Source organism: Lethenteron reissneri, chromosome 20, assembly GCF_015708825.2.
Source record: "Lethenteron reissneri isolate LAM-NWPU_2019-01 chromosome 20, ASM1570882v1, whole genome shotgun sequence".
Lineage (NCBI taxonomy): Eukaryota > Metazoa > Chordata > Hyperoartia > Petromyzontiformes > Petromyzontidae > Lethenteron > Lethenteron reissneri.
In genome coordinates, this window is record NC_083798.1 from 6971850 (window position 1) to 6996621 (window position 24772).

A 24772-nucleotide genomic window follows, 5' to 3' on the forward strand; every position below is an offset into this window, starting at 1 on the left:
ATGAATGAAGACAAAACGCCGAATGAGAATGAACATTCTAAGGAATGAAGACAAAACGCCGAATGAGAATGAACTTTCTAATGAATGAATACAAAACGCCGAATGAGAATGAACATTCTAATGAATGAAGACAAAACGCCGAATGAGAATGAACATTCTATTGAATGAAGACAAAACGCCGAATGAGAATGAACATTCTAATGAATGAAGACAAAACGCCGAATGAGAATGAACATTCTAATGAATGAATACAAAACGCCGAATGAGAATGAACATTCTAATGAATGAAGACAAAACGCCGAATGAGAATGAACATTCTAAGGAATGAAGACAAAACGCCGAATGAGAATGAACATTCTAATGAATGAAGACAAAACGCCGAATGAGAATGAACATTCTAATGAATGAAGACAAAACGCCGAATGAGAATGAACATTCTAAGGAATGAAGACAAAACGCCGAATGAGAATGAACATTCTAATGAATGAAGACAAAACGCCGAATGAGAATGAACATTCTAATGAATGAAGACAAAACGCCGAATGAGAATGAACATTCTAATGAATGAAGACAAAACGCCGAATGAGAATGAACATTCTAATGAATGAAGACAAAACGCCGAATGAGAATGAACATTCTAAGGAATGAAGACAAAACGCCGAATGAGAATGAACATTCTAATGAATGAAGACAAAACGCCGAATGAGAATGAACATTCTAATGAATGAAGACAAAACGCCGAATGAGAATGAACATTCTAATGAATGAAGACAAAACGCCGAATGAGAATGAACATTCTAATGAATGAATACAAAACGCCGAATGAGAATGAACATTCTAATGAATGAAGACAAAACGCCGAATGAGAATGAACATTCTAAGGAATGAAGACAAAACGCCGAATGAGAATGAACATTCTAATGAATGAAGACAAAACGCCGAATGAGAATGAACATTCTAAGGAATGAAGACAAAACGCCGAATGAGAATGAACTTTCTAATGAATGAAGACAAAACGCCGAATGAGAATGAACATTCTAATGAATGAAGACAAAACGCCGAATGAGAATGAACATTCTAATGAATGAAGACAAAACGCCGAATGAGAATGAACATTCTAATGAATGAAGACAAAACGCCGAATGAGAATGAACATTCTAATGAATGAATACAAAACGCCGAATGAGAATGAACATTCTAATGAATGAAGACAAAACGCCGAATGAGAATGAACATTCTATGGAATGAAGACAAAACGCCGAATGAGAATGAACATTCTAATGAATGAAGACAAAACGCCGAATGAGAATGAACATTCTAAGGAATGAAGACAAAACGCCGAATGAGAATGAACTTTCTAATGAATGAAGACAAAACGCCGAATGAGAATGAACATTCTAATGAATGAAGACAAAACGCGGGCAACATTTATTTTTTGTAAATGAAATCTGTTTGTTTTAACGCAACGGGACCAACTCCCTCGGAGTCCCTCTCCACGTCTCTCCTTCACCAGCCCTCCTCCTCCTTCCTCGTTACACCTACACCCTCTCCCAAGAGGCGCTGTCGCTAAGCGCTGTGTGGATGGATAATTGGACGCTGCATTATATATTTATTTAGGTGCATGTCGGGGGGGTGGGGGGTGGTTTGGAAGCGGGATGAGAGCTTAGGGAGGATGGCTGTGAGGTTTTAGTTGGGGGGGCGGGGGGGGGGAACGGCGGGGAGGACTGAGCCGAGCGTGTGCGCTGCAGGGGAGGGGTGGAAGGGATGGCAACAGATGCGCAGGGACGCTGTGCCGCTCTCAAAAGGTCGGCAGGGAGGGGGAGGAGGACTTGAGAGAAGTCGATGAGGCAGTCAATACGCACCGGGCGGAGGTGCGGAGGGATGGGGGGGGGGGCTTCGCCAGCCCTAATTGCGCTCACAGCATCGCAGGGCGAGTCTCGCCGACTTCTCGCAGCTGTTTGTGCAATTTGGCGAGAGTACGCTGGTGTATCTGAATATATATATAATACGTGCATATATATAATATCTGTGCATTATATATATATTTAATTACAACATCTTATATATTTGAAATATATTAGATATTTATGTTGTGTGTATATTGAATGTATATGAATCTTTGGCGTTTTGTATATATAATGTGTGTGTGTATATATACTGCGTATATATATATAAAGCGCCACTGATTAATTCCAGCCAGGTGTGTCAGGGTCGGTGGCACAGAAAATTGTCCGGCGATCGGCACACCACATCCGGTATTTTGCTCACCGTGGCTGCCGCGACGAGCTTAGCATGCCTCCCGCTCTGGTCTTACTGCCAGTGAACCAGACAATGTTTCGGTGAGAAGTAAAATCCTCTCGCATCGTGGTCGCGTTTTCGACGTCGTGGCCAAAATTTCAAAATGCTGAGCAGACTGGAAAAAGTTTTCTTGATGTGTGATCACCAAGCGTCACAGGCTGTTGCAGGCTGCTTGTGGGCAATGCGTTTGACCGTCTTCTTCTTTTGTACGGCTGATGTAGATGCAGATACAACAACTGCAATTTAACATTGGGGTGGTCAAACCCAGACAACCGCGTCACGAGCAGCGGTGTATCGCCGTGACGTCTCCTTCGTATTTGCGGATGGGGGCATTGCGTGGTAATACGTTGTGTGGTTGGTCCTGTTCTGGATGACCACAGTCGCGTCACTGGATAGTTTATTCATTTATTTCCCATTTGTACATCGGGTACTCGCATCTGCCACGGTTTATGCGGATGTGGTTTAGGGGTGAACCATGATTTTCGTTGGTGGCAGAAGGCGGCAGTGCAGCAAATGCCCTGTGCGGTCCCACCCCACCTTCAGCCCAGAGGTCGCAAACGGGTTTTGATTCCTTACCCGTACCCGGCCGCACCAGGGTCGCAAATGGGTACCCGTACCCGGCCGGGTATGGGTACCCGTTCCCTACCCGTACCCTACCCGAAATGAGTGACAAATGGTGACTCACCAGTGACTCACGGCCTACCAGTACCCGTACCCGGCCGCACCAGGGTCGCAAACCGGTACCCGTACGGGTAGCCGGGTATCGGGTAGGGTACGGGTATCGAGTACCCGGTTGCGACCTCTGCTTCAGCCCACACTCGCCAAGCGTGGGGGGGGGGTGAAGTTGGGTCAGAGGAGAGGCCCCACGACCCGCACGGGGAGGCCCCATGACCCGCATGGGGAGGCCTTAATCTGGCAAAGCGGGGGGTGGGGGGGGGCCGTCTGTGTTTACATTAATTTCCTGTCGCAATTTGTGCACAATTCATAACCCTCTTTTTTAAGTGAATTTAAGGGTCTTTTGTTTAAGCGGGATAACAAATGAAGGTTTAAAAATACAGACAAATCACATGAATAATTAAATAATAAATAACGAAAGTGGCGATTATGGTGATGGGAACAAACGGCAGCCGGTAGCAAAACACAACAGGTTGCAGATGGTTATTAAAGTTTAATTACCTGAAGCATTAAATATTTAACAATTATAAAAAGTAAGCATACACACGTGTTTCATGCCAGACCTTTTTTTTTCACCTGTCGTGGGGATTAAAACCAGTTGTTTCAATATCGGCATCACGAATGAATCATCTTGTTGTGGACGGAACCAGAAGAGAGCTCATTGGTTTCAAAATATATCTTTGCACACGAAACGTAATGTCTGGCTGTGTCTGAACATGTCGGGTCTCTATGTCTGGTCATAGATATCCGACCCTTGTTTCTGTAAAAAAAAATACCACGATTTTTACATCATTTGCACGAACATTAGCGCGTTTTAAATTAAAGCGTGCAACAGGATGATAAAGTAAACCAGCTATAAAGTGGACTACCAGGGAAAGCCCTGTTCTGCAGGCTCGTATACATATGTGTTGAACTTTTTTCGCACCGTACATAGCCGTCCGTGTTTATCGGAGGTGCGCTGGATGGACAACGAACTTAACACACAAATCAGTTCTTACGAAATACATTTCCATTCTAGATTTAAAAGGGCATAGCTCCAGTGGCATTCTAATATGGGAAGGAAGCACGTTCCAGACAACCACAGAAGTCCATCTGACAGCGCATGATGCAGTGACCATCTTGTTCAATGGTTTGCCAAAAGCTGCGACTGCAAGGATGACTGGAGTTTGGGTGATGGTTTATGTTCCTTGACGAGATCAGCAAGGTATACTGGTTAATTTGTGTTCCGATTTAAAGCTTTCGTGACTGCAGGGATTCATCTTCTTGGTTCTTTCGGTAAAGTCACATAGAATGGAAATAATAAAATAAATAAAATAAAACATAATAAAGTAATTATGTTCTTCACCTGAGGACAGCTGCTTGCGTTGTGGCCGAAACGTCGTGAGAATTATTTTATTACGTTTTATTTTTATTATTTTATTATTTCCATTCTACGTGACTTTACCGAAAGAACCAAGAAGATGGTTAATTTGTGGCAAGCACTTCGTGTGTATGTAACGAGTGCAACCTTTGTAATACAATCCTTTGGCAACGGGGAGCCAAAGCAGTTCAGCGAGGGTCTTGCAGTGTCCATCCGACACCCGAGTCCACACTTTCCCTCGTGTCATTTGTTGAATCGGCATCAGCCGGTTGCCTTTTTTTGGCGCCGTCTCGCCGACGTGGCCGTGAACGCAGGGACGAGGCGACCGTCGAGAGAGGCGAATGAAAGGGGATGTAGCCGACCATCAACAGGGGGTCACTTGCGGGCGATTGCCAATTAACCAATCGCTCCTTCACACGTGTGTACCCACTCTCCCCAGGCCAGGCCTTGCCCTCTCAAAAAGGAACTTACATTTTTTGGAGAGGGGGGAACCGTTTTGTTCGCAATTGGTGTGTCACACATTGTACAACTGCTTTTGGTTCTCGAGTCAAATGCGGAAAGATGGACAAACATCCTGTGATAACTCAACAGTCGTGTGCCTCCTGATTTAAAATTTGCCCACAGAACGGGTGATGAATCCACACGCGATGTTTCCCCCTCCCAACCCCGTGTTGCAGGGACTCAATCACACAGCTCCATCAGGGGGCCGAGCGCCCAGCAGGAGAAGGGAGCAACGCAGCAGCAGCAGCACCTGCTGGTGCCCGGGGGAGGGGAGTGGGGCCCAGCGGGGGGTGACCGGGGCCACGGGGGTGGCCGGGCGGATGACCGAGACCCGGCGCAGGTCCTGGCTGAGGAGCCGCCACCCTGCGACAGCCCCGAAGCTCTGGAGAGAGCGGCCGTCAGGTGAAGCTCGTCACCACCTCTGCTCACCCCCAGCTGGGCACCTGAGCATCTGAGTGTCTGTGTACCTGGATGTCTGGTTGTCTGAGCATCTGCACGTTAAGACGACTGGGTGCTTAGGCATCTGAACATCTGAGTGAATGAACATCCTGGGTACCTTAGCACAGCGGTCCCCAAGCTGTTTGGCACCAGGGACCGGTTTCGTGGAAGACCATTTTTTCACGGACCGGGGAGGGGGGCGTTCATCATTGGGTCTTTCCCCCTTTTCAAAGAAGCTCTCCGGCAACGTTTGTTTTTTACTCATTGTGGCTACTAGGGGTTAGCAGCTTGTGGGCTTACCAAAACTGTGACTGAGACAAGTGTGCAGTGCGGGAAAGAGGCGCAGACGGAAGTGGTCAATAAAATAATGGTGGCGGGCCACGCACGGACTCACCGCTCTCACCTCCTGCTGCTGTGCGGCCCGGTTCCTAACAGGCCACGGACCGGTACTGGTCCGTGGCCCGGGGGTTGGGGACCCCTGCCTTAGCACATGGATGCCTGGATACTCCAACATCTGAGTGCCTGAGCACCTGGGCATCTGGGTACCTGGACATCTAGACATAGCTGTGCCTGGGCATCTGAGTGTCTGGGCATATGGGCATCTGTATATTTGGGCATCTGTATGCCTAGGCTGCTTGAGTCCTTACACATCTGGATGTCTGTATTCCAGCCATGCGCATCCACTCACACATTGAGAACAGTGCTCGGATTGTTTTCCGGGATTTCAGACGAGTTTGTGGAGGGTCGAGCAGGTCTTTGTGTAAACAGTGGTCGATGCTTCCTCGGATATATTCAAGTTGCTTTGTCCTCCGACGAAAAAGTAATAATAATAAAATAATTTTAAAAAATACTTTTTTTTTAAGAAAGAGCCATGCCACTCAATGGGGCTTTCCAAAAAAAAATAACGTGCGTTTTATTTGAAGGTGACTCGCCAATGTCACACTCGTTCCTTTTCATATGCTGCGATAAAAAATTAATGCATTTTGTACCGTTGCATAAGCCCACACATGGCACTGTAAAAAAATCATAATGGCCCCATTATGTTTTGGAAAGTTACCAGGAACCCAATTAGCCCACGAGGTGAAATGGGCCTTTATATAATTTTTTCGCGTTTTTATTTACCATTGTTGTTGTTGTTGTGCCCGACCCTGCGATGCCGCTGATCTCCTCCCGACACGTTGCCCAGACTGCGATGCCTCCTCAAGCAGCTGGAGCGAGGGGAACTTCCCGTCGCCGACCTCAAGAAGAACCTGGATTACGCCGCGTCCGTGCTCGAAGCCGTCTATATGGAGGACAACAGGTGGGGGGGGGGGGGAGTGTGGGCTCAATGTGGGCGTCTGGGTAGTGAGATGTTAACTACCTCGCCTGGTATGCAGGAGGTCTTGGTGTCTATTGGTCCTTTTTGGCAGTATCAAAATGATGAAAAATATAAGAATAGGCTTGACTATTTCTGGCAATAAAACAGGTGTTAAAATGTTCACACACTAAATAGAAACCTTTTGCAAGGTATCAAGTCTGCATTAACCACACGTACTTGTGGAAAAATATGCAAACAAACATGCTCTGATAATATATGCATTGCATTTGAAACTGATTGGCCTTGGGTTCGATGCAGACCCTGACGCCTGTATATTTGGAGCTTGTATGTTCTCACCGTGGTCGTGTGGATTTTTCTCCGGGTCCTCCAGTTTTTTTCCTCCAGATTTAGAATCATGCGTTTGAGAGGATTTGCTACTTTGTCGTGTTATCATTTGTTGCCAGGTCGCTTCTGACAAGGAGCTGAAAAGTTGACTGGGCCTTACTTGGTAAAATAAAATTAAAACAGTTTAGTTTAGGCAGAAGAGCAAGAGTGCACCTCGCCTTGTAGCCTTGCACAATCGCTGCGGTGACATCATCGTCACTTAGTGTGGAATGGCAGCTGGTGTGCTTGTGCTTGCTGTCTCTTTGTGTTGTACCTGCACACTCACACTCGCTCTCTCTCTCTCTTTCCCTGTGGACACGCAAGGCGTCTCCTGGACCCTGAGGATGAGCTGGGAGACCTGGGCACGGAGGCGGTGCCGTCGCAAGTGCGCGACTGGCTGGCCTCCACCTTCACGAGCCACATGGGGCTGGTGAACCGAAAGCCGGAGGACAAGCCCAGCTTCCGCAGCATTGTTCACGCCGTACAAGCCGGCATCTTTGTCGAGAGGTGCCATACCCTCCTGCCATACCCTCCTGCTCCCCCCTTCTCCATGCCGTACCGCCTCCGCTCGCAAGACTCTCTCTATCACAAGGTTTCTGCATTGCGATGCTTGGACCATTCATTGTAAAGGATTGTTCACGCGAGAGAGGAAAGTGAAGTGGCACGAACGGTGGAGAAAAGCCGCCGCACATGCCAGGGGATAGCGTTCGAAGGTTCCCGCAGATGGGGTCACAAATTCACACACTGTACTGCCATATTCTGGCCATATCGCAGCCCATGAAGGTATGAGCGTCTCGCAAGTTTACGCGATCCACAACCTATGCCTCCTAAAGTTGCGAATCACAGGAGTGTATGCGCTACCGAGCCTGGTTGAAACACACTTTACATGGATGGAGAGCAACCGTCTTAAACGCAACGCAAGTAGCTTTTCGTGAGAGCCAGGTACTCGTTTTAAGGCTGAATCGACCGATTGAAAGCCTGGGGCAGGTTTAGATGCTGCTTACAGGGGAAGGACAACAAACTGCGTTTTGTGCTTAGTTTGATGTCCTTCCCCCGATTAGCACAGTTGGCTACGTACGGTGCGAAAGAAGTTCTACAGACATACGTACATTGCCGATGAATTTAGCCATGACCGGAAACCGCAACTAGGTAATTGGATTGGCACTCATCGGGCCCGCTGCTCTCCGCGCACAAACACACGCGAGACACAGATTGCACACGTGAGACACCGTACACAAGATGGTGGCACACATGCAACGCACGAGCAGACACAGAGACACACACCTGCGCCCACATACCCGAATGCCCGCCCAAGCATCGTTTTTTGGCAGCCTTTGTGTTTAGAGCCCTCCTCGTGTGACCAGAGCAGCCAGGAGTCACGCTGCTTGTGAACCGTGACCTCCTGACCCCCCGGGGGGTGAGCGCGCAAACCGCTCACTGCGGCATCAACCCGGCGCTCTGTACGCTGCTCACTCTTATTATTATTATTTATTTGTATTAATAATATATAGAATTTTTAAACATCCTCTTCTACCTCCTACGGGTTCCACATTTGGTTTCCGACTCGGACAAAAATTGATGCACCCGAGCCAGTGGCGTAGCTATCGAGTGTGCAGGCAGTGCAACTGCACCGTGGGGGCCACAAAGACGGCGGGGGGGGGGGGTGAAATTGGACATGGGGGTATGCCCCCCTTTATTCCTTGCCACCCAGGGCCCATTTTGACGAACCGCTACGCCACTGCGCCCCACCCAGAAACCGCTGAGAGATAAATAACCGCAGCAGGGAGCCAGTTGTGTTGATTCAAGTCGTTCATTGCTCTGGGGAAGCCAACGGTCGAACCATATGCTCGGCGCCATTCAATCTCTGGGTCATCAGGCAGGGGTCCCCTTTGTCCCCGCGTGACCTTTTTTGATCCCTGGTGCACGACACAACGGCGCCCCGGCCTGATTTGGGCTTGGGCCCGTTTTAACGGACGCGTGGCACGACCCCGTGAACCGCGCCGATTGCACCGTGGCAGGTCGCGGTCGATTTGTCAGGAGTTGAATTCAAACGGAGTGCGGGGATCATCCCATTCGCTCGCCCGTTTGTAAGGATGTCCGGCCGCTGATCACAATTTATCGTTTGGGTCCTTTTGTTAATTCTTTAACAATAGTTTGTTCTCATCTTGTTCTTCTAAGGTAAAACTATTCAGCGGTGGGGCCAGCAGGGCAAGATGTTGTTGACCAAAGGTTGTCTTGGTATCAGAAAAATGTAGCTTCATAGTTTCAAGATACGTACAGATAAGGGCACGCAATTTTCTTCCCATTCCTGCACCGAAATCCACAAACTGCCAGTACTCTATCAACGACAAGGATTTTCTGTTGACAGAGCGCCATGCTTATTTTGCCAGGGCGGAGCGAAGTGTTTTTCGTCGCATCTCAACACATTTTTAAAAGGGCAACGTTGTCTACTGCAAGTTGTCCCAGTTGCAGCACGAGGTGACAGGCCTGCTAAACGGCATTGGTCTGCTGCCAGTAGTGGTGAGGGAGGCGGGGGGGGTGACAATTGCTTTGTTGTATCATCCCATATTCTTTGGGTCTTTCGGTAAAGCCACGTAGATAGAAAACAAATCACAACGTTTCGATCGCAACACAAGCAATCGTCATCAGGTGAAAAAATAGCAGGAGAGCTGCTGAGGCAGGAGGTTATAAAGGTTTGAGATGAGTGTAGCCCAACGGTCATAAGCGAAGTGGGCGGGGCTAGTGATGAAATTTGCATGTAACGACGACGAAGCTGCGGAGGTGGCCATTGCATTGTGAGAGATTAGCATGTCAATGTAAGATGGTAGAGCCACGCTGCCGGTGCTGCTGCTGCTGCATTTTCAGGATGTACCGCCGCTCCTCCAGCATGACGGGGCTGAGTTATCCACCGGGCGTCATCTCAGTGCTGAAGGTAAGCCCAGCCGTTACGAGCCGACAGCACGGTTCCATACGTCGATGTTGACCGAGAACAATCAGGGTGTAATCGCTCTGAAGGACTATTGAACAGAATGTTAATTTGTTACGGTGAAACGACTCGTATCTGCGCTGATTATATGGACTCTTATCCACTATTCACAGTTGTTTTACTCCTTAAATCCGCGTGAAAATGTGCATAGATAAATGCGGATAATCGGGTGACTTTGCCCCCTCCCCCCACCACTGCTGAGTTACTCTGACTCGCTAATTAATTCCTGATACGAGGATGAATGATGTACTTCCAGGTAACCACTACAGGTCAAACCGAATTGGGACAAAGCTCAAGATAAGTGTGGATAATCGGATGAATGTGCCGCAACTCGCAGGCTGTTGCTTCTATCCACACAAAGTGGATAATCGGATACATTTTGTCACCAATTATGGGCTAACGATCTTGTGCGCAGATAGTAGCAATCATGGACACATGGGTAACAATAATGTCCGCGTGTTGATTCAAATGTACACGTTGCACCCGAGTCAAGAGCCGCATGGCTCACAGGGCTATATCTAGTGAATGAAACTTAAATGAACCTGAAAGGCGTGAATCACAGACAGAGAGGATAAAAGGAGGGCAGATGCGAGGAGGAGTTTCACCGAATATAATTCTCCTGTATAAGATTGTACGATTGATGGCAGTGTTGAATTTAGTTTTTGTTGTTGTTTTATTCTTTTGCAAAAACTGCTGCTGTGTACGGAAAAAAAGTTTGATTTTAGTTTTCGCGAACGCTCTCTTTTCAGGACGTGGACAAGTGGTCGTTTGACATTTTTGCCCTGAACGAGGCGAGCGGGGAACATGCCCTCAAGTTCACCTTGTACGAGACGCTCACCCGATACGACCTCATCGCAAGGTTCAAGGTGCTATGATAAGGAGGGGGAATAGTCCCACGGCCACAATGCCACTTCACCGTAAAGCCTTCACACCGTCATGCCACCGTGACCTCAAAAACCACACGGCAACAAACTACCTCTGCAGCTTCCCTTTTGTAAGCCCAGGGACTCATTTTAGTCCTCGGCATGAGAGTTCTATGGATTTCCGTTGAATTTCTGTAAATTTTCTATTGGGTACGATGAGCGGTATGGACAGGTGTGAGAGTAAAACTACCCAACGCCCTAGTCTGGCCGGGACAATCCTAGTTTCAGAATCAGCATCTTTTTTATACTGGAGGAATCCGATGGGCTATGAATCTCTCTTTCACAGATGGTCCAGTATGGGTGGGTCAGCAAGAAGGGTTCGCCTACCTGAAGAGTGGGTGGGGGGCTTAGGAAAAGCAGTTGGGCCCAACATCTGAAAAAAGCGAGGATCGGGAGGAGGCCGCTCACTAAGTGGGCAGAGCTCGTGGATAATTGAGTGGGCGTGGCTTTTAAAAATGCGTGAGTTTCCGACAGAAGGGAGGGGACTGCCTAGCCAACCCACGTGCGTGTCCCTGGTTAAGCCTTCCAGATGTGTTGGCGACTTTTGGGTGTCGGGGGGGATGAGGGTGACCCATAAGGTACACGCACTCAATGATTAAATGCGCTCCCGCTGTCCGCTCGGGCAGATTCCCATCTCCTCGCTGGTGTCGTTTGCGGATGCGCTCGAGGCGGGATACAGCAAATACAAGAACCCCTACCACAACCTCATGCATGCCGCCGACGTCACGCAGACGGTGCACTTCCTCCTGCTCAAAACCGGCTTCATGGTAACGCTGCTTCCACGACGACAGAACTTCCTGCGAAACACTGGCTCAATAGCAGTCGTTTAGTAGGTGAAAAAAAATGGTTTTGTTGCGTCTATTAAAACGTTAATTAATGCATGACACTTTCAGCCACCCGATGCAAAATGTAAGTTATTGTGAGCGTTAGAGCTTCATTACATTCTTTGAAGGCAACTTCATTCAAGAATGAAAGCAATATAAGCTTAGAGACGGCACTAAGAGTGTGTAACAATCATGCTAACGGTGATTTAGATAGAATCACCAGAAAACATAGCATGATACAGATATTACTGGATACGATCATGCTAATGATAACGATAATGTAAATGATCCTTTAAATGATCAGTTAAATACACATACACTTTTTTTAAAATGGCTGTGTTACAATGATCATGAAGATACTAATTTATTTAATCTAATATATATTTTATATACAGCGCCTTCATTCAAGGCGCTTGACATGACTGACAAAACTCTAACAGAATGAAATGATATAGAGGGAAGGGACATTGCTACAAGGATTGAGGAATGAGTGACAGCGATAAAGGGGTACTTGCGAATCACAACAGGGTAGGGGAGGGATGGGAAGTAGTGGAGGGGCAAGGGGAGGGAAGGGGAAGAGAATGGGCAATATTGAAAGGAGGTGACCTTTAAGAGAGGAACGGAGGGAGCTTAAGGAGGGGGACTGCTTAATGCACGATGATGACGACGATGATGACGACGATGATGATGTAGCTTTTCGACTCTCGTTGCCAGCACTGGCTGAACGAGTTGGAGATCTTCGCCATGCTGTTTGCGGCAGCCATTCATGACCTGGAGCACACGGGGACCACAAACAACTTCCACATCCAGACCCGGTGCGCACGCGCCCGCGTCTCCTCCACGCACGCGCTCGCGCGATGGTCGGAGTACTGGCGCGTCCATGAGGGCACTTGCCATTGTAGTCGCAATTACTTGCGGCTCGTAGTTCAGGAGTGGACCAGTCGCACTGTTGTTCATGCACCGTGCCATGAACCCAGCGTCCTGAGTTTGATTCCCAGCATGGTGCCCCATTTCCCCCCCCCCTTCACCAACGCGCACCGACCATAGTGGTGAAGTATGGTCAAACCACCCTCCATGACCAACATTGTGTGGGGAGGCCTTCCTTCAACAGTGGATTGACAATGGCAGTAAATTATTTCATTACCCTCACCTTCACGCCTTGCCCTGACCCCTAACCCTCACTCTCATCCTCGACCCTCCCCCACCCCCTCACCATTACCAGCACCCCTTACTTTCACCACGATCCTCACCCACACCACTAACCCTCACCCCTGCCCCCTAACCCCACCCCTCACTTTCACCCCCGTCTCTCACTCTCACCCCCGTCTCTGACCCTCACCCCTTACCTTGACCCCCCACTCCCGCTCCTCACCCCCACCCCTCACCAGGTCCGAAGTGGCCATCCTGTACAACGACCGCTCGGTGATGGAGAATCACCACGTGAGCACCGCGTACCGCATCATGCAGGCCGATGAGGACGCCAACATCCTCATCAACCTCAGCAAGGATGACTGGAGGTAGAGTCTACATCTGCCTTCATCTTTACCATCACCAACACCACCACCGCCATCACCACCAACATAACCACCACCACCACCATCAGTGTCTTCAAGCCTAAGCTATCATCATCATCGTCGTCGTCGTCATTTATTCTATATTTAGAGGATGGTGGGAGAGCTATTGTCCAATTTGCAAAAAAGAAATCGTGCCCCAGTTGGTGAAAATGACCACGCAATTGGGGCAGTGCCCTAGTTCAGAAAATGATCATCTAACGCGCATCATTTTTACGATTGCCTGTGTGTGAGGCCGTGCTGGCCCGGGAGATGAAATGTTGTTTTTCTCCCTCCCCCTCGTGCTAAAACCAGCTTGAGATTATCCCCTGCCAAACTGTCGACCTACAGGGGGAGTACGAGGAGAACATAGCTGTTGCTGCTGCCGCTGCTGCTGGTGTTGCTGCTGCTGCTGTGCACGTCTTAGTCGTTTCGTGCTGTGCCACTGTGGGCGATCGGACAGACGCAGGGACAGATGTTGCGGGCTAAATGACGAGGCCCGCGGGCTGGTCCCTTCGTAGACTTGTAGACAATGCCGCCCCCCCCCCCCCCCCCCCATCTACGGAGTGGTGAAGACACTTAGACTCACGCTTAAGTGTTTTCTGTGCGCGATTGCAATCACGATGCAGGTCTCAACGGTATAGAGAGCAGACATTGTGCGCAAATAAAGCCATATCTACACCCATAGAGTACATAGAAACATATGAAATTCGTATATGTAACTACTGCCTAGAGTTGAAATAGAGTCCGACCTGCTCGTTGCTAAGTGTGTTTGCCGTTTTTATGATTTTGGGCTTTATAGAGCATTGTAGTATCTGTCCTCCTGGTTACATTTGTTTCGATAGTAGGAAACCACTGGAGCTATATGCACCTCCAATTAGCACGGTTAGCTACGTACGGTGCTAAAGAAGTTAAACGTACATATAAGACCCTTTGTTCAACGAGGTCTGCCTGCCTCTTCGTTTTTTCTTCAAAATAGTGTCGTCGTTGAGTGCCCGTCATTGTGCGCTGCACAACACGACGTTCATCATCACCGTCACCTCCATCAAGTCCTCGAGTTTAGCTTATCCAATTGTTCCTCTATCGAACGGCTATTACAGCTGGCAGTTTCTTGGGGTTGAATTATCCCCAGCCAGAATCAGAATCTTTGTTTGTAGACTGGGAGGACTCCGATGAGCTCTGAAGCTTTTTTTTCACAGATGTCCAGTCGTATGACCCACGGGTCCTCATCGACAGAGATTGCAGGATATTTCTAACCCAATTAAGAAAGCAATTAATGAGCAGATAATCTAGCGAGTTACGTCTTAATGCCTATTTTTAATTGCACTTATAAACAATTAGATTTCCAACGACGATTAATATAACATTTTCCATTGATTTTTGTTTTAATTGCAACTGTTTCATTATGGAAATCTCCGACCCCACTCCTTGCGGATCATTTGAACTTCATCTCGTCGGAGCGCCGATCATCGCCGCGATTGATCATTTGCGCGACACCCATCGCCTGCTCGCCCGCTGGAGTGTCGCAGGGGACGTCGTCGTGGTTGTGGTGTTGGGGCGGCGGGGGGCGTGGGGGGGGGCGTGGGGGGGGGGCGTGGGGGGGGGGCAGGCGCCGCATGTGAAAGGTGAACACTGAAATTGGCCTCCGGGTCGGAGGGGGGTTGGCTGGGGGAGCCACGCAGCCGTGGGACCAGCACATACAGCGCCAGCAGGCGGGGGGGGGGGCAGCCCCCACTCCCCTGGGGGGAGGGGGGAGAGGGGGGTCGGGGGAAGAGAGGATCGGGGGGAGGGGGGTGTCGGTGGAGGGGGGGGGTCGGTGGAGGGGGGGGGGGGGAGGATCGGGGGGAGGGGGGTGTCGGAGGGGGGATCGGTGGAGGGGGGGGGGGAGGGGGTGTCGGGGGAGGGGGGGTCGGTGGAGGGGGGGGCGGGGGGAGGGGGGGTCGGGGGGAGGGAGGATCGGGGGGAGGGGGGTGTCGGGGTCGGGGGGGTCTGGAGGAGGTATGTGTCGGGGGAGGAGGGGGGGTTAGAGGGAGGGGGCGGGGGGCTCGAGGGGGGGGGGGTCGGGAGGAGGTATATGTGGGGGGAGGAGGGGGGGTTATGGGGAGGGGGTGGGGGGCTCGAGGGGGAGGGGAGGAGGGGGCGAGGGGAGCGCTCATCGGCAGCGACAGCGGCAGCCGGTGGCGAACGGCGGCAGGGGAGGATTCGTCACCCGGCGTGCTCGCCGTTTTAACAATGTTTAATTTATGGAGCTGTTTAGACTCCAGTATTTGCACATCGTCGACTAAGTACACGAGACGGATATACTGTCGGTGACTGTGTGTGTGTGTATTTTGCTGTTTGCGCGGGTGTTTATAGTATGCGCATATGTGACTGTGTTTGTGTGTGTTATGGGGGGAGGGGAGCGGTGGCGCAGCGGTTAGCGAGCGACACGAGTTCGATTCCCGCTCATGGCAAACAGCAGAGACGATTGTTTGAGCCGGGTTTGGGCCTCCCCTAGGTCGACTCAGCCTCAAATGAGTGACTAGTGCGGTGTGTAAGCATTGCTGCTGGGGAGACAAAGGCGGTCGGGCTTGGTGCTGGCCACTAACCCCCTCGTGTGCCGTGCTACTCGCTAACAGCACTTGCCCCTAGAGCCTGTTAAGGCTATACACGGGGGGGGGGGGGGGTATCGTTGTCTTTGTAGCATGGGGAATGGTGGCGTGGTGGTTTTCACAAAGTACAACGAACTCAACGACATAATCGATAATCGATCATCAATAAGCAGATGTTTCCTTTATATATCTATCCCTCCGCAAAAAAAAACCACATTTTAACATTTATATCAATGGCTCGTCCAAATACGTGAGTTTGATTCCTGACGCCATGGCTGACTAAGTGGCTAAGTGGCATCTGAAACCTGTTCGTGGCCTCCCCCTAGGTCGACTCAGTCGTAAATGAGCACTGCACTTGCCGCACTGTGTAAACATGAGCAATGGGGATACAAAGGCAGTCCGGACGTGTTCATGGTCAACTCCACCCCCTTAATAGGTGCTCGCTAACAGCACTTGCCCCAGCTGCCTCAAAAAAACATCTATACAGGGCCTCGTTTTAAAACAAATCCACACGATGTTTTTAAAAAAAACACATTGCCTTGGGAGGAACAAAATAAATCTCAGGTGACATTTCGGGCAATGGCGCTTCTTCGTAGCACATAAATAGCACTTGTTTTTAATATATAGTCTGTGGTATGTGTGTACATTGACGGTATAGTGGCTGGGAGCCCCATCACCCGCATCCCCTTGAGAGACCTAAACCCCCTCTAATACAGGCCCTGAGGACGGCACCACGCCTGCCAAATCCTTTACGAACGTGGTGATCTCTTGCATCGTCGAGTCGGGCGCACAGCACTTGTGATTGCTGCCCCCTCGTCGCTGCGATATATACAAATCGAGTGCTGCCTCCACCCGGGTTCACCAGGCACTGCAGCCCTGCGGAACATTTGCGTGAGATGGAATCGTGCAGGGATTAAACCGCGCCGAGGTTCGCACAGGGCGTATCGGACACCCTATGAGAAGGGAGGCAGTGTGCGTGAATCTACAGCTGTGTTTGTTTTTCGCCGTGAATTATGGCAATACAGTAGATTGAAATGAGGCAGGTTTGACTTTTTTTAAAATTCGTAGGGATTTTCATGCCACGCGGCAACAAGCTGAAATCATCTTCTCTCATGAAGGGGTGACACGATATATTCCAATGTCCACAGGGTACTCGTCAAGTTCCTGCCACAGGTAAAACAATAATTAATTAGCTGATAACACATGCACATATACAGGATCACAGAGCTTGGGCAATTGTTGGCGCTGGCTCACTGCCTGGCTGCCTTCCCACTCGTCTGTGTTTCCTTCTCGCACGTCCAAGTCGTTATTTATCTCCACGAGAGTGAGCGAACACTGTGTGGTGTTCTCTGGTCTGACCCAGGTGAGACCAGGCCCTAAAGAAAGCTGTCGCTGGTGTAGACCAATCAGTTTCAAAGACAATGCATATGTTATAAAATAAATGTAACGATATATATAAAAAATAATTAATAAATCAAATCACGACGTTTCGGAAGCAACACAAGTTTCCGTCATCAAGTGGGAAAGCCACAGCAAGAAGCCCTCCCCGTAGAGGTGGTTCAATCAATATCTTAAGTTTTCGTGACTGCAGTGATCCATACTCTTTGGTTCTTTCGGTAAAGTCACGTAGGTAGAAAATAAAATAAATAAAAATCACGTAGGTATAAAATGAAAATGTTATACCTACGTGATTTCACCGAAAGAACCAAAGAGTATGGATCACTGCAATTACGAAAACGTAAGATCTAGATTAATGCATATGTTATCAGAGCATGTTTGTTTGCATGTTTTGCCACAAGTACGTGTGGTTCATGCAGACTTGATTCCTTGCAAAAGGTTTTTATTTGGTGTCTGAACATCTTAACACCTCCTGTTTTATTGCCAGAAAGGATAAAAACCTCTAATTAATTTTTTTTTCATACTTTGATACTGGCAAAAAGGTCCCTTTTTGCGGTGCGTTACAAGTTAATATTATTATGACATTTTTATTTAAATTAAACAAACAGAATCGTACAGAGCACACCGCGCCGCTCGTGGGGGTTAATTTACGATACTTGACCATGCCAATAAGTGCGCGTTTCTCAAGAGAGCGTGGGGCCCTGGACTGGTTCATACATCAGTTTTAGAGCGCAGTGCTCTGACCACTGCATTACCACCACGCGAACCACATCACCACCACCCTCACCACTGCACCACCACCACCCTCACCACTACATCACCACCACCCTCACCACTGCATCATCACCACTCTCACCACTGCATCACCACCACTCCCACCATTACATCACCACCACTCCCACCACTACATCACCACCACCACCACTGCATCACCATCACCTGCACCACCACCACTCTCACCACTACACCACCACCACTCTGACCACTGCACCACCACTCCAACCCGATGTGTAACTACCGGAGTCTAAACAAGAGAGGAACATGTCTGATCCTGTGAGCTCTTCTGATGCTGGAGGTTTGAGGAATGTCGGCAGTGGTGCGGCGTGGATCCCATCCCCCTTACTCTTAGTTCTTTCGGTAAATTCACGTAGGTAAAAAAATGAAATTAAAATAAAACAATAAAATCACTTGATGCAGCAAATCTGGCTGTGACGGTCCCACCTGATGACGGAGACTTGTGTTGCCTCCGAAACGTTTTAGTTTTATTAATTTTAATTTCATTTTTTACCTACGTGACTTTACCCAACCCCCTTATTAGCTGTGCGCAAATCCTGCACAACGCTTTGCGTAGCTGTCAACACAAATACGGTCCACCCGTATTCTTGTACAGGGAGATTGAGATTTCAGGTCCATACGACACACAGCCGTTTCAATACGGGCGCTGTTTTTTTGTCTCTTTGTTTTTATTTCTCCCTTGTGATGGGACTTTGTAGAGTGAACGTTGAGATGCGTAAGGGTGACCAATAAGTTCTGAATTGGTCTGTAATACGGTAGGGGGCCATCCATTTAGTACGTACGCATGGAGGGGGGAGGAAGGGGGTTAACCCAAATGCGTACCGCTTGCGTATGGGGGGGGGGTCTACTGACAATGTGCGTACGCATAGGAAACGGGGAGGGGGGGTGAAGCCTCGATAATAATTTGTCTACATTGGTCTTCAAATTAGTTAGTCCCGCGGTGGACTTTCTGTTTGCTTAAACACGTTAATATTATTAATCCTTCATCGTTTCTGCGTGGATTAAATATCGGCCGTTCTATAGGATTCGGGGGGGGGGGGGGTGCGTCAGGCATACGCACGCAGGTGCGTACAGGTAGGAGGGGGAGGGGTCAAGTTTTGACATATTTTTGCGTACCTACTAAATGGATGGCCCCTAGGCACTGACAAGGGGTAGACCGCTATGCGCGTGTACGCTGTGCGAGCTCGCCGGGTGTAGCGCCTGGTTGTTTGCGCAGGCTGTTGACGCGGGGTGTTCACAGCCTCCCATCTGCGCTGAAATGAGCTCATCTCGACGACGGACATTGCTTTCTGCACGCTGGCCGACGAATGCGCCCGTGCTGTCAGCTGACAAGGCAGCAATGCGCAGCGTTTGGTGCCGCCATTGTATGGGGATCGTCGACGCTGTTTTCTGTGAATGCCCTCTAATGGAACACTTGATCCGTAATTCTGGCAGCAATCGCCTGCGTGGGTTGTTAACCCCCGATGATATACGCCACGTGGTTTTACGAGCTCTTCGCTCACACTTACCGGTGCCCTCCACGTCGCCACCGTCACCTCACCGTAGCCTTAACCACCCTCGTTACATCTTTGTTTGCTTCATCAATCCCTTTCCCTTCTGTTTTTCTCTGTATCTGTAATCAGTCACTCTTTCCTATCAGTCTCTTCCACTGGATATTCGCTTGTCTCTGTCTCGTCCAGTACTTTATTTTGGTCCCCATTTTTGTTTTAAATGCTTATTTTTTTTTATGTATAAAGGCAGAGACAGTGAGTGTCACCGGGCTAGGTAACGCAGACTGATGGTAGATCACATCTGAAAAGCTGTTGGATTTCGGTTGTGCACTGCCACCATCCACAACCAATAAAGCAAATCAACAGAAGAAGAATGTAAAATTGAACAATTCCACGAGGCCACGGGGGATCTGACAACTGCATTCCTCTTCGAGTTTAACCCCTTTGCCTCCCTGTTTCATGATCCCTCTCCCCTACTACCTCCCCGCTCCACCTCCCGTCCGTGGTGAGTAGGGAGCTGCGGGCTCTGGTGGTGGAGATGGTTCTGGCAACTGACATGTCCTGCCACTTCCAGCAGATCAAGGCCATGAAGACTACGCTGCAGCAGCCAGACAGGTTTCAGCCCCGTACACGGCCCCTGATCCGTCGCCTGTCCTATGTGCGACCGTTAGCGGGCAGTTCTGCAAATTAAATGACCTCGCGGTAATTTTTTTTTAATACTTCCTATCGGGTGTCATTTTGAAGGCAATTATTGCTATGTCTAGTTTTATAAACAGATTTTTATTTTAGCAAAACAAGTCGGTGCTTTGACACCGACATGAAACTGAATGCACCATCTGCATACCAGCGTGTATAAAGAGAAAGTCAGCTTGTCTGCGTGCGCTCAACACCGTGGTATTTTAAGAACATTTCTCTCTTGCCCAGAAAGAGGGGACACACGTGTTTTCTAAAATCTAAGTGACAGTCCCAATTGATTCACAAAACTATGCCCAAGTACACTCAATAACCACATCGTTGTTGGCACCGCATCGGCGTCTTGCCTACGACCGAAGTGTGGACTTTGCTCACGTCCACCACGTCCCCTCTCTGCAGCGTCATCGACAAGCCCAAGGCGATGTCCCTGATCGTGCACACGTCTGATATCAGCCACCCGGCAAAGGAGTGGCGGCTCCACCGCCGCTGGACCGAGTCCCTCCTGGAGGAGTTCTTCCAGCAGGTGACGTCCCCCCTACCCAACCGGATGCAACGAGCAGTAGGCAACGAACATAAAACAGGCAGTGTTAGCAGGCAGGCAATGCGCAGAAAGTAGTTTGCAGTAAGCTATGGGCAATAAGCAATGAGCAGAAGATAATCTACAGCAGGTAACGTGTTGGCCTTGTAGCAATTCACTCAACCACGTACGCCGTTCCTCCCATCATTTGTCCTGATTAAGGGTCACAGTTCGATCCAAGAATCTGCTCGTTTTTGTTCCATTTGCACTGCCTCATGCCTGTTGTCTCTTTTGTTGTCTAGTTTATGGTACCTTATTGCATTCATTAGCCTTAAGATGTGCGCATGTACAGGCCTTTTATCTATCCGCTGCTGGCCGAGGGCCTCCACATGCCGTGCGGGTCTTGGGTTAGTTGACCATACTTCACCATGCTGATCGGCGTGTGTTGGTGAAGGCGGGTGGTGGTGGGGGGGAGATGCAGGAGCATAGGAATACAATACAACAGTGTATTTGCCGCACGGATTTCTGCTGCCCACCACTTGTAGCCCCTCTGGGTCTACGTAACCTAACACGAGTACTGTACGTGGTAGCGTCAGCCCAACAGCAGCAATGGGTATACAACGGTGACTATGTGTGCGTGATGCACGCATAGCAAACCCAAATTATATCATTCATATGAGTTGTATTATTTCAGAATTCGCGTGGCTTTGCCGACATCACTTGCCCCAATAATCTATCTAAGCTGATGGACAAATGTGGTCACGGTGTTTTTGTGATTGACACAACCGGTAAGTGCACGCAGCCACGAGTAGGTTTGCCATCGGTACACAAGTGTATTTGCTTAACCAGGTGAGCAGTAAATGTCTTCGTCTTTTCAGCACTACTTTTACTCTGTTTTAAGTCTCTGAAAAGCTTCAGTGGTTTTGCCACTGTTGTCCCAAATGCACATCCAACAGGATGCACGACTTTGAGGCGCTCAAACCTTTTGTGCGTGATCTTGATTGTTGTTTGTTTAATTCAAAGATGACAGCCCCAACCGGCGTGGCACGAGCGGTAATGATGAAAACACAAGGGGGGCGTCTGTAGTGAAATAAATCATGGCCATTGATTGGTAACGAGTGGCGTAATTCCAGGGGGCGATTTTATATGCGGGGGGTGGGGTGGGAATTTACTGGCTATAATTATTTACTTTGTCCCCTGGACTCCGCTTTCAGTTGTCTTCGCTAATCTCTGCGTGGAGCTATGAGCTGGGGAGCGCCCCCCCCCCCCTTCTTGGCATGTGGTGGGTTCCTTTTCCGTGTACTCGAGTTCCCTTTCACGAGAAGCCAAACTCTCATCATCGGAGCTGGACAAGCATGCACATTTAGCAGCGCCCTCATTAAAAAACGAGAGTCTTGAGACTCGGTGAGGCTTCCCAAGATTAAACACGTTATTATTTATTATTATTATAGCATCATCATTATTATTTCAAAGTACATACAACACATTCAGGCAACAGCACCTGTTACGTGTTCGTTACAGTTACGGTATTTTTCAATCTGCTATTGGATGAATGTGCCCTCGTGCCGTGTCGTTTACGGGGGGGGGGGGGGGTTGCTTGACCATACTTCACCACACTGGTCGATGCGACTTGGTGAAAGTTATTTTATTTCATCCCCCCCCCCCCCCCCCACTGTAAAATTGACAAATCGAACGCCGTGTTGAGTCTCTGTCCTCGCTGCGCTTCATGTTGACGCAGGGAGACCGCGAGGAGGAGCTGGGCCTGCCCTTCTCTCCGCTGTGTGACCGCAAATCCACCATGGTACCGCAGTCTCAAGTCGGTGAGTTGCCTGCGCTGTTTATTGGTTGGTTATAACTATCGTTGAGCCCCCGTAAGTCATTAGCCACGATCTATTCCGTGCTGCGTGGATGCCCTCCCAGAACTGCCGCAAGCTGCCACACCTGTTCAGATGCAGGTTCCCCTCGCTTTATGCGGTAGTAGTAGATGCGTTCCAAAAAAAGGGGGCGTACCTGACAGAACCGACACGAGGAGGCAGCTGCCTGCCAGGGAGCGCACACAGTACACACAGAGAGTACACACACAGTACACACAGTACACACACGCACACAGTACATACAGACAGTACACACACTCACACAGTACATACACACAGTACACACACGCACACAGTACACACAGACAATGTTGTCCCACATCCGACTGTATATGGGTGAATTCATAGTGCACGAGAAAGCGAATATTGGGTAGAAATAGTTTAGCCACACATACGTGAAATTGCACAAATCGAACCTGGTTCAAATGAGGGAAACCTGTACTTTGAAGATTCGTGTAGCTATTAGCATAATTATCAAGTGTATTTTTTTTATTTGGTCATATTCTGGCAAACAATTTGGACAGTAATGCGGATAAAAAATAATGTGTCTACTGTTCCCAATAAGGGAGAAATGCAGTGCAATGGTATTAGACGTACTCCAGATGAACTGGCTTTTTCACGTGAGCTGGGATGGTGGTGGAACATTCTGTGTCACGTTCCATGTCGCACCATTGACTTGTACAACAAATAAGCCGCTGCAGTTTTTATAAAATTATAGATATTTACTCTCAAAGGGAAACCCCAAATATATACTGTACACGCACGTGTACAGTCCGTTTTTCGCACACAGTATGGGGGTTATTTGACCGTACTTCACCATGCTGGTTGGTTGAGGTTGGTGAATGCTGGGAGCATAGACGTTCCAGCATGGTCCAGTACAACAATGGATTTTGCTAACACTGTTTTCGTCTACCTCCAATCTAACCCCACAGCCTGAAACACCTGTTCCATACACTGTGGACACCCATGCCAGCACTACCGAGGCTCAGACCTGCTTAGCTTCTAAGATCAATGAGATGTGCTGGTTAGTGTGGGTCAGTGAGGGCAAAGGTGCAATAATGTGGGAGCACAGAGGTACACAGTGCATTTTGAATCGCTGTCCTCTGTCCCATAACGTAACCCGACACCCGTGTGTGTAATTACGTCAAGTTCAAGTTCATATATTAGGTATAGCCCTGTGAGTCATTCGGCTCTTGAATCGGGTGCAACCGCAACAAACATAAAACAAAAACATGAACAAAAAACATCTTAAAGTGAATATGTAACTGAGTGCAAACAGAAAATCCACGAAAAGACAGCAAAATATTGCAGCAAAAAACACCGCACACCAACGCTGCGTGCAAAAATCCCAGTGGGATGACCGACTCTCGCCGTGGGGCTCCGTTCATTTGTAGAAGTCGCCGACACGGCGCTCGGGAGGGGCGATTTATCTTGAAGCGGCCGGGGGGCCGTCGTGAGCTCGCTGTCGTTTTCCCTGCGCGGGGCGTCGTGCGCCGCAGGCTTCATCGACTTCATCGTGGAGCCCACGCTGTCGGTGCTCACGGACATGGTGGAGGGCATCGTGGCGCCGCTCGTCAAGGAGGCCGTGCGCGCCGCGTCCAGCGCCAAGCGCCGCTCGAGGTGAGAGCCCGAGGGGAGGGGGGACATCGCCGGCATGTCCGACTTCCTCCCTGCCATTGTCGCTGTTGCAGTCGTCGTCGGCCAGCATCTTCGATCATCATCCATCATCGATATTGTTGTGAAAGACCCAACGCAGATGATCCCTGGGTTTGATTTTCAACGAAGCTCACGGTCCACCCTAAATCGCGTCCATGCAAACCATGGCAGATGCAGATATCTGATGCACAAATGGACGATTTAAAACTCTCCAGTGTGTGACTGTGGTCATCCAGAACAGACCATACAATATATAACGACACAATGCCCAATCCACAGATACGAAGGAGACATCAGAGCGACACACTCCGCTGCTCCTGACGCGGTTATCTGGCTTGACCACCTGAATGTTAAATCGCAGTTGTTGCTCTGCATCGACATCAGCAGCCGTACGAAAGAAGGAGATCATTATCATTGCCATAGTCATTGTCGTTCCATCATTTATCATCATCCAACGTCGTTATAATCGTTACCGTTCATCTATCATTTATCATCCGTCCAACAACCGTCACTACGATTATT

General features: G+C 49.1%; 1 protein-coding gene across 2 annotated transcripts in view; it reads left to right on the forward strand.

The window, feature by feature from the left end:
* The window catches only part of LOC133344663 (dual specificity calcium/calmodulin-dependent 3',5'-cyclic nucleotide phosphodiesterase 1A-like), a 58961-nt gene that overhangs the window by 22255 nt on the left and 11934 nt on the right, over positions 1-24772 (forward strand). For both annotated transcript variants that reach the window (XM_061554706.1, XM_061554707.1), the window contains exons 3-14: positions 5011-5236; positions 6459-6572; positions 7278-7460; positions 9819-9885; positions 10689-10805; positions 11489-11629; positions 12401-12501; positions 13075-13203; positions 20024-20125; positions 20603-20726; positions 22459-22540; positions 24094-24214. In XM_061554706.1, coding sequence (XP_061410690.1) covers positions 5011-5236; positions 6459-6572; positions 7278-7460; positions 9819-9885; positions 10689-10805; positions 11489-11629; positions 12401-12501; positions 13075-13203; positions 20024-20125; positions 20603-20726; positions 22459-22540; positions 24094-24214 — 1507 coding nt within the window. The remainder of the gene's footprint in view (positions 1-5010; positions 5237-6458; positions 6573-7277; positions 7461-9818; positions 9886-10688; positions 10806-11488; positions 11630-12400; positions 12502-13074; positions 13204-20023; positions 20126-20602; positions 20727-22458; positions 22541-24093; positions 24215-24772) is intronic.